This window comes from Spea bombifrons, chromosome 6 (genome assembly GCF_027358695.1).
Source record: "Spea bombifrons isolate aSpeBom1 chromosome 6, aSpeBom1.2.pri, whole genome shotgun sequence".
Classification (NCBI taxonomy): Eukaryota; Metazoa; Chordata; class Amphibia; order Anura; family Pelobatidae; genus Spea; species Spea bombifrons.
Genome location: NC_071092.1, coordinates 24,560,435 through 24,571,125, shown reverse-complemented (window position 1 = coordinate 24,571,125; position 10,691 = coordinate 24,560,435). Strand labels below are relative to the sequence as shown.

The following is a 10,691-nucleotide window of genomic DNA, read 5'->3' as shown; positions in this document are numbered from 1 at the left end:
ATTAGGTTTAACTTAAAAAAAATATTTAAGAAAGTATTTAAGTATCTATCAATTAAATCACATATTAAGCATCTAGTTTTTTGCCCAGTCCTTGAAATCCATATCCATATGCATTAATGTCTATCAAGAATTATTATGCAACTGGAAGATGAAGATACAGATAAAAATAACCTGCGTTCTCCAGTGTTCATATTCTAGCAGATGGTTTTCAGAAGGATTTGGCTTGCTGTTTCTTTTATCTGTTGCTATTTTTCTTTCCTCAACAGTGAGAACACGGCTTGTCACTCAGGGGGGCATTCAGAACTTCTGCTGGAAAATAAAATTCAGTCATCTCATAGTGTTACAGAGATTAAAGGTGTCATAATCCTAATACTGCAAATAGGAGGACAACTGAGACTTCTGAGGTGTGGATCCGAATCCTGCTACCATCAGAAATCCTGATACCATCAGAAATCTGGAAATGCTACAGTTAAAAGCCTACTGATGTTTGGAATCCATATCTCATCTGAAAAGTGTAAATTAAAAGCGACCACAATCAGGAACCCTCTACCTTGACAAAATTGAACATTTATCATCGCATACCACTTTTAGAACTGCTACAGAAGACTGTGGATATAATAATCAAAAGAAGACGCCATAGTTGGCTTTACTAGGCACTTAGGCAACTGTACTTTAAATTGTAGGCAATGCATCTGTTCAAAACATGGTTATGGATTTCTGAGCATTAGTGATGTCTCTAGTTGGACAGTGGATTGAAGCCCAAGAGGGCCTCAGTGGCTGCACTTTAAAGTGAAAGGATTTCCTTTGCTGTCCTCTGGGGCTCAATAATTATAACTGACCATGGATACTATTCGAAGCAGGTAAGAATGACTCCCTTAGTGCTAACAAATGTCTCTTGATCTTATCCTGACTTTTGTATAATCCACCTTGACATTCAAGTGTATCAGATATTCTGATATTATAAAGACTCACATCGCTAATCACGGATATAATATTTTTGGACAAGAACAGAATGGGGTAAGTACATATAATCCATTACATCATGTCCATTGCATAACTGTCTAAATAATAACTGATGTTCCAGCTAAAAGGTCCATTATTCTCACCCAACCAAAAGACTTTTGGGCATGATATGAGATGAAAACTATCTAATGTATGGACTGACTATTTTGCCTAGAAACAGTTTATGTTTGTCTTTTCCATATGTATATTTCAGACATTTGCATACAATTATTAGACACATTTGCTGTATCAAATCAATTGTAACAAATGTCCTGTAAACAATAGCGAAAATAATTTATGTTGGAATTGTTTCACAAACAGCTTTACACAACACCTTATCTGTAAGTCATACCCTTATACAGAAGTATCTTCGTGACCGCCGTGACCAATCTTGCATAAAAGCACAAATTGTGCAATTACTTTCTAATTGCACAATAATGTTTATTTTTGCTCTTGTATCAACAGGATTATGTCATATTTTCAAACAATATTAGTTAAAGTAGGGTAACGAAGAAGGAAAAAAATAAAACGTAAAAAAAAAATAACGTAAACTGTTATGAAGCTTGATAATAAAGGCTTGCACCAGTATGTACATGCATTTGGTTTAGTATGTATACATATTTAGGGAGGTATAAACGGAAATACATGTACATTTTATTACCAAAAGTATGTGGACACCGCTCCTAATTAATGAGTTTAGGCAGACAAACCCATTCCTAACAGGCCTTTAAAATCAAGCACAAAGACAGCCATCTCCATAGACAAACATTGGCACTAGAATGGGTCGTAATGAAGAGCTCAGTGACGGGACGGCACCTTCGCAGCAAGTCAGCTCTTGACATTTCTGCCCTGCTAGATCTGCTTCGGTTAACTGTAAGTGCTGCTATTTCGGAGTGTAAGCATTAACTAGTAACACCAGCTGAGCCACGAAGCAGTAGTCCAAGCGCACATACAGAGTGGGTACACAGAAATCTGAATGCACTTGTACAGACTGCCCGATCTACCTAAAATAAAAAAAACCTTTGGTTTTGAAAAAGAAAATTGCCTACCCTCTCTAGCATTACTACAGAGTTTCAAACTGCCTCTGGAAGCAACATCAACACATGCACTGAAATGGGTTTCCATGGCTGAGCAGTACACAAGCTTAAGATCACTATGCCCAATGCCTAGTGTCTGTTGGAGTGGGGTAAACATATCCCCACTTGACTCTGAAGCAGTGGAAATGTCTTCTGTAGCGTGATAAATCACACTTCACTATTTGGAAGTCTGTTGGATGAACCTGGGTTTGCCAGGAAATCGCTACCTATCAGAATGCATAGTGCCTACTGTAAAGTTTTTTGGTGGAGGGATAATGGTCTAGAGATGTTTTTCAAGATTTGGACTAGGCCCCTTAGTTCCAGAGACGTGTAATGTTAATGATACAGCATACAAAGGCATTTAAGATAATTGTATGCTTCCGACTTTGAGGCGCCAGTTTGGAAAAGGCCCTTTCCTGTTCCAGTATGACTTTGCCCAAGAGCTCAAAGGCACATAAATATGTGGTTTCATGAGTTTTGTGTGGAGGAAACACATAAATTGGAATGCTGATTGTGAGCCACGCCTTTTCATGCAACATCAGTGCTGGACCTCACAATGCTCTTGTGGCTGAAAGGGCACAAACTGCGATGGACAAAATCTTGAGGAAAGCCTTCCCAAAAGTGTGGGGGCTCTTGTAGCCACAAAAAGGGGGACCCCACATTAATGACCCATGGTTTTGGAATGGGGTGTCCAACAAGCATATGTAGGTGTTATTCTCAGATGTCCACATACTTTCGGTCATATTGTGTTTATACATGTAGGTATACTGTATGTTCTGTTTGAGATATAAATGTAAGTAACATTACATTCAGTAATTTAATATTAAAGTTGATTTAGTTGCGCTATTACAATATTGCAATTTTATCCACCTTATTTAGGTCTCTGATTTAGCGTTACACAGCATATTTAGATAAATTAGCATTTACAGTGAACCGATCAATGGGCTGGATGGGGAGATTATTGATCTCCATTTTAACTAGTCCATTGATCAGTGATGCTGCAAGGAGCCTGATCACTCAAATAGGGCAGCTGTCTCTCTGTTATGTGCCAGAGGGGCTGCCAACAGCCAGGGGCCTACCATCTCCTGGATCTGCAGCCATAGGTCTAGTTGTCCTGAACATACCAGGAAACTTGCTGTGTTTGACCCAGAGTCTCAAGGTAAAGCTCTTTTAACTCTGATGATAAAAATAACTCTACAAGAGGGTAAAGGGGTGAGGGGAGGCAGTGCACGAGAGGGAGGCAGTGAGGGACAGTAAGGAAGTAAGGAGAAGGAGGCAGGCAAGGGAGTGAGAGAGATGATAAGATAGTTAGAGTGTATGTGTACACCGATCAGCCATAACATTATGACCACTGACAGGTGAAGTGAATAACACTGATAATCTTGTTATCATGTAACCTGTCAGTAGGTGGGATATATAAGGCAGCAAATTAATATTTTGTCCTAAAAGTTGATGTGTTAGAAGCAGGTAAAATGCACATAAAGATCTGATCGACTTTGACAAGGGCCAAATTGTGATGGCTAGACTACTGGGTCAGAGCTTTTCCAAAATTGCAGCTCTTGTGGGGTGTTCCTGGTCTTCAGCGGTCAGTACCTATCAAAAGTGGTCCAAGGAAGGAAAAGAGACACGTACATGGGCAGCAAAGGCTCATTGATGCACGTGAGGTGCGAGAGCTGACACGTGTGGTCAAATCCAACAGACAAGCTACTGTAACTCAAATTGCTGAAAAAGTTAATCCTGGTTCTGTCAGAACACGCAGTGCATCGCGGTTCATTGCATATAGTCACAGACCAGTCAGAATGCCCAGGCTGACCCCTCTCCACTGCCAAAAGCGCCTGCAATAAGCACGTGAGCATAACAACTACACCATGGAGCAATGGAAGAATCATGTTTTCTTTTACATCATAAGGATAACTTGGTCCGTGTGTGTCTGTAACTGGAGACCACATGGCACCATGATGCATCCATGGAGGCCCCATCTCACAGGACTTAAAAGATCTGCTGCTAACATAATTGGTGTCAGATACCATAGCACACCTTCAGAGCTCTAGTGGAGTCCATGTCTCGATGGGTCAGAGCTGTTTTGACAGCAAAAGGTGGACCTACACAATATTAGTCAGGTGGTCTAATGTTATGGTTGAATGGCATACCTGAGAACTCTCCAGGTTTGACCTGGACATCTCCGGGTGAAGCACCGGTTTTCCGGGTCAAGACCCGAATACTCTGGGTCGCAGGAGTGGGGTTTTGACACTCCCTGCTCCCGCCAATTTTTCCCAGGTATGCTGATCGGTTTGCGTGTTAAAGGGAGTACGTGTTAGTATCTGTGTGAATGAGTTTATATATGTGCTTAAACACATGTATACATATATATATATATATATACATATATATATATATATACATGTGTTTAAGCATGAATGTGTAAGTGTGTGTGGCGTGTATATGTAGGTATGTGCAAGAATGTGTGTCTAAATATGTGTGCCACTGTATAATTTAATTATTTATTTTAAACACTCCTATGTTTTCTTTCTTATTAAATATTTGCTTCAATTACTTAATGATGTGTATATGTGCTGCAATGAACAAATATAAATGGTAACATTTACTTTAATTTGTAATAGTAAGTCAGATCAAGTTTAATGAATTCCTCACCCAGGTCCAGGGTTGGAATGGGCTACCAGTTGGGCCGGTTGGTCCAGGGGCTGGTGGAGCAGCACTGGGGACGTGATCACGTCTACACGGCCAGACGGCCGCTTAATATTATTAATGCGGGCCCCAGTGATGTCCTAGAGTGGCGAACCCTGTGATCACTTCTCTGCATGTGTGGGGCCGCAACTTACTGCTGTGATGCATGTATGCTGTGTAGGCAACCTGTCTTTTACTTCCCAGGGGAAGGAGAAACGCAGCAGGGTCTTGTTATGTGACCCTCTGCGCCCCTGCTTCCCCTGGGCGGTAAAATATATATTTCCAGGGCTGCTTTTTTATTCCCAGCCCGACCCTTCCCAGGTCTGCCTATTTCACGCCTATTGCACACATAAGGACACATAAGGACTTGTTCCAGCAATGAGATTGCACACAAAGGACTTGCCCAGATTGCATCCACAGGATTTACACAGCACCCAGATTGCACCCACAGTGGCCTCCTCTCAGAGTCTCAGCTCTACTCCCTTTTCTCATAATTCTCCCCTAGCTCATTATCTCATTATCTTTCCTCTTTCTGCCCATCTCTCCCTGTTCTTATTACCCCCTTTATCTTTCCAATTTCTCTGTAATTCCTTGATCCCCCTCTTTATTCTCTATCCCATCTCTATTTATCTCATCTCTCCTTTTCCTCTTTATTTCTACTCCTATTTCTATTTATCTCTTCCCTTTTACATTATCTCTGTTCTTTCTCTTTTTCTATCCCGTTTCTTTCTACATCTCCCCTTTCTCTTTATTCCTTCACCTAACTTGTGATCCCCTTCTCATTATCCTCTATCCTCATTTTTCTCTTTATCTCTCCTTTCTATTTCTCCTACATGGTCCCTACCTTGCCTATAGGTAGCATAGACCCTAACCAGAGCAGAGGTCGTCAGCTTCAGGTTCCTCTGAGGGTGACACCCTCCAGGTGATGCCATTATTTACTACATATAACAAGTGGTGGGCAGTACCCGCTGCCGAGTGTGTGCATAGAATAGATTTTGGCCTAACGTGAACTGAGGGCAATATGGCTTCTGGGCCCGAAGCTCATTAATATGGCCTTGGGCAAGTATCTAATTTTGCAGGTCTCTTGAATGGCTCTTTATAGGGGATAAAAGGTTAGCCTGATGAAATTTAAGGCGATCAAATGGAATGATTTGAATGTTATGTCTTTGCTCTCTATTTCTTGAAGACCTGCATTTACTTATTGGTTAAGTATTATTTTTTTGCCAAAAAAAAAATGAATTCAATGATCTTCAAATTCCACTTGTCTCGCTAGTAAAAAAGAAGTATTACTTGTCCATCACACTTGCCGCGAACCCATCATGATGTCACAGGAATGACATCACTCCCCCACTCAAATAGAATAGAGAGAGGGGTGAGTCACGGTTGTGTGGGCATAGAGGTGGGAGGGTTGTGATAAGAGAAGGTACAGTTTGGTCCCCCGCCGTGTCCCTGCCTGAGACTGATGCTGAAATTACAGCCCTGTGCTCCTATTAGACGCCACTAAGGCCGCAGGTTGCTATGGCAACTTAGTTCTGCTGAGTGTGGAACAGTCACAGATGGTTAAACCGCTGAGAGCGATCCCATGTTACATAACATGCAACAGACAGAGCTTATGTGTTCCCCAACATCTTAAGGGGACCCATATACATGTGCACAACCACAAAGGGTCAATGTAATTGTATATTATCTGTTTGTAGAAAATGTAGTTTCTACCTGTGCTAGGTCCAGCTTTATGTAAATCAAAGGGTACAAGCAGTGACATGAAATTCTGTGCAGCTCACACAAATAAAATATTATTTTCAATAACTGTCTAAATATTTTTTTCTCTATCTTTTATAGTAGGTACAGTGTAGTGTCTACAGATGAAGAAGGTCTACGCCTGCCTTCCCTTGGCCTTAATGGTCACTGGGCTGCCTCTCTCCAACATTCCCACTCAAGACGGAAACGCCGCAACCGCTTTGTAAAAAAGAATGGTCAATGTAATGTCTACTTTAACAACCTCAGCAACAAATCTCAGCGTTACATGGCTGATATCTTTACGACATGTGTGGACACTCGTTGGCGTTATATGCTGCTTATATTCTCAGCTGCTTTTTTGGCATCCTGGCTCTTCTTTGCCTTCCTCTTCTGGTGCATTGCTTTCATCCATGGGGACTTCAGTGCTGGTGTAGGTGTGATAGGTCCTGGTAAGACAGGTCCTCCTAAGCCATGCCTAATGCATGTGAACAGCTTTGTGGAAGCATTTCTTTTCTCGGTTGAGACACAAACGACCATAGGTTATGGATTCCGCTGTGTAACGGATGAATGCCCGTTAGCCATACTTGCTGTGGTAGCCCAGTCCATTCTTGGCTGCCTTATTGACTCTTTCATGATTGGAACAATTATGGCCAAAATGGCACGTCCCAAGAAACGAGCTCAGACATTGCTGTTCAGTCACCATGCTGTCATTGCTCTAAGAGATGGAAAACTCTGCTTAATGTGGAGGGTGGGTAACCTGCGTAAAAGTCATATTGTGGAAGCCCATGTGCGAGCACAGCTAATACGACCTTATGTAACCCAAGAGGGTGAGTACCTGCCTGTTGATCAGAAGGACCTGAATGTAGGATATGACAGTGGGCTAGATCGCATATTCTTGGTATCCCCTATCATAATTGTGCATGAGATTGATGAAGAAAGCCCATTTTACTCCATGGGCAAGGAACAGCTTGAAGGTGAGGACTTTGAGATTGTAGTTATATTGGAGGGGATGGTGGAAGCTACGGCCATGACCACCCAAGCTAGAAGTTCCTACTTAGCAAGTGAAATCCGTTGGGGTCACCGATTTGAACCTGTTGTATTTGAGGAGAAGAATCACTACAAAGTGGACTATTCCCATTTCCACAAGACCTACCAGGTTCCAGGTACCCCTCTGTGCAGTGCCCGTGAACTACATGAGAGTCGTATTACTGCATTACCTTCACCTAGTGCTTTCTGTTATGAAAACGAACTTGCTCTTCTCAGTCAAGAGGAGGATGAGGATGAAGAAGTGGTTGGTCATAATCCAGATGAGGGTGTTATACATGTCATGGGGAGCCATCTAGAGCTAGACCGTCTCCAAGCCTCCATGGCATTAGATAACATTTCCTATCGTAGGGAGTCAGCTATATGAGAGTAATGGTAATCTCCACTGTTTACACATGGCTGTGCTATAAGATTGGTGTAGGTACACTTCTCTGTCTGCAGATGCTGATACCTGATAAGTCATGATGTGTTGCTGTATAAAACTATTTTATTAAACTTATTATGTTACTTATCGAGCAAAGCATTTATGCTCTTTTCAGGTGGAAGAGCAGTATGTTCTGTGAATAGAGCATGTAATACAATATTTCAGACTGTAATTCAGGGTGAGGTCACATTTTGGGGACCAGCAAAGATTCGATGAAATCAGTGTAACTGTATATAAATCTTTTGTACAGATAAAATAAATAAATAAATAAACCTTTGAATCTGTGCTCTTCCAGAGTAATAAGCTTTATGAATTTTCTATATGTTTTAGCTAGTTACTATTTTTACTTTTAGATGTGGGCTAATTAGATGATCTTGATAGTGGTTCAAGTATAGAACCAAAATATTAATCTAGTGTTTTTGGACACCTTTGTATTTAATTGTCTGATAATATATAAAGTTAACCAATAGAATCCAAAGAGGTCAACAAATTGTAACAAATTAATATAAGTAGCACCCTTTCGAACAAATCTTCACACACTGGATAGATTACTTAGATTGTTTTGCAGTTTGTTTTTTTCCCTTTTCAATGATTGCTGGCTGGGCCCTGAAAAGGTAACTTTTTCCTCCATAGGTTTGCACACTTTGAGTGCCAAGGGATTGGACAGTATGACCACTTTTTTAATACTATCCCACAGATCAGGGATGATAAAGGGAAAAAGACACTTGAAGGTGACCCATGGTTTTCCAAAGAATGTTTTAACCCCTTTACCCCAAGGAGGATGCCCTTAAGGGGCACTGAGTTCATTTCAATCCCCTTGATTAAATTACTTTTAAAAAATATATTTGTGCAGAGGAAAGTGGTGGACTTGCAACCCCTTTGGGATGCAAAGCATATTTTCTGAGTTGGAACTTTGTAAGTTGGAACCTTGCAACCCATAGGCAACTTTAACGTTAATGAACCTGTGAATTGCTGCCTTTTTTCAACACACATATGCTCAAATCTCCTGCAGGTGAGTGTATGCGAGTTATGACTTTATGATCTTCTTTTGCAAACGGAAATGTGAGTGAATTTGTGATTTGGACTGTAGCTCTGCTAACTTGCAAGCTGTTGACGTTTGGTGATTAAACCTATCTATCTAATACAGACTGAAATATTAGAATTTACCTTAAATGTAACTAACGCTAGAATTTGCAAAAGTGGTTGGCTTTCAGGGTTAGGACTAGACTGAAGGAAATTAAAACAGGGTCAAGACCGGTAAAGATGTCCTAGGGTAAATTAGAAGCCTCCACCTCCCACACCTAGGATGTATGTATGCATTATTCATTTATGCCTTTGCACTTTGTATCGCACTAGCAAAGTTAATCTTCCAAAAACAAAAAAACTAAATTTTAACAAAAATATTAAATAAATATAAATGAAAAGGGGAAAATAACGTCGCCCAGACATCACAGGCATCCATATGATTTAGCAAAAACAGCAAAAAGAAAAATAATCAAAGGAATTGAAAAATAATATTTAAAAAAAATACGTCCCAATCAATGTTCCATCTAATTTTTCTTAGTTGGCGTGCGCAGAAAATTTCTCTTGTGCAAAAAGTTTCACAGAGCAAAAATTTTGTGCGCACAATATCCGCTCCGCATAAAGTTTAAAAAAATTATAAGTTTTTTCTTTTTTTGGGGAAAAACTGTTGTGCGCACAATTTTTGGACATGTGCGCTCTCTAAAAAATCTATGTGCGCGCGCACAAGCGCACAGCTTAGAGGGAACACTGGTCCCAATGTCTTTTAGCCCTAACACTACAAGTAAAAATCAACTACATCCAAGCCGTTTTAGCCAGCCCAGTAGTATTGAAAAATGCATTATAGGATAATATGTAAGAGAATGATGTGGCTTTTTAAACATTGTGTGAGGTATTACTGTATTTAGGGAATGTTGCCGAACTTAAATTGGGTTTTTGTTTATTAGTGGCACCTATTGGGTAGAAGAAGCAAAATTGCTATTTCCATATAGTATTTTTTAACAGATTAGCAATAATGATTATTATATCTTATGGATTTCAATAACTTCAAAAGACTCCCCTAGCTGTCCTGAACAAAATTATGCATCATTTGTATGAATACAACAAATAGGGAAAAAGGGAAGGTTTACTGAACATATATTAAAAATTACAAAAAGACTCTGGCCTTTAGAGTATGAAAAAAGGGGTTGAGTTGTTCTGTGAATTAAAGCATTTTAGATTGTTTGTTCCTGCGGATGTGAAGAGAATGTGTGGCTTAAAGTAAGATAACAGAAATATGGATAGAAATCATATATACATATGTCCCAATAGTAATAATTGTCTTAAATCCACAGGTGTCCTTATAATTACAATCTTCTTTTCATGATAATGGGTAAGTCTATAATTAAATGTTATATAAAACAAAAACAAGTCCACACAAATGGCCATATCTTCCAAATGAAGTGGTATATGAAAACAATTTACTTAAATGACCATGTTACTGTGTGTCTGCATGTGATTGAGCTTGTGTGATTGTGGTGAGTTTATATCGGCCATAACATTATGACCATCTGTCTAATATTGTGTAGATCCCCTTTTGCCGCAACAACAGCCCTGACCTGTCGAAGCATGGACTCCATTAGGCCTCTGAAAGTGTTCTGTGGTATCTGGTACCAAGACCAGATACCATTAGCAGCTGTAAGTTGCGAGGTAGGCCTCCATGG

The 10,691-nt window shown here is 40.1% G+C and overlaps 1 protein-coding gene across 1 annotated transcript; it reads left to right on the top strand.

Annotated features, from left to right (window-relative positions):
• The first annotated feature begins 495 nt into the window (after window positions 1–495).
• Window positions 496–8,271, top strand: KCNJ4 (potassium inwardly rectifying channel subfamily J member 4). The gene is made up of 2 exons (XM_053469343.1): window positions 496–860; window positions 6,603–8,271. Exons 1-2 carry the CDS (start codon window positions 841–843, stop codon window positions 7,909–7,911), a joined length of 1,329 nt encoding a protein of 442 aa, XP_053325318.1. The 5' UTR covers window positions 496–840; the 3' UTR covers window positions 7,912–8,271.
• Window positions 8,272–10,691: the final 2,420 nt, after the last annotated feature.

Excerpts from the sequence above, each read along its gene's own strand:
- KCNJ4 (XM_053469343.1), top strand. The coding sequence starts at position 841 with ATGGATACTATTCGAAGCAG. Across the intron at positions 861-6,602 it reads ATGGATACTATTCGAAGCAG|TAGGTACAGTGTAGTGTCTA; the intron begins GTAAGAATGACT and ends TATCTTTTATAG.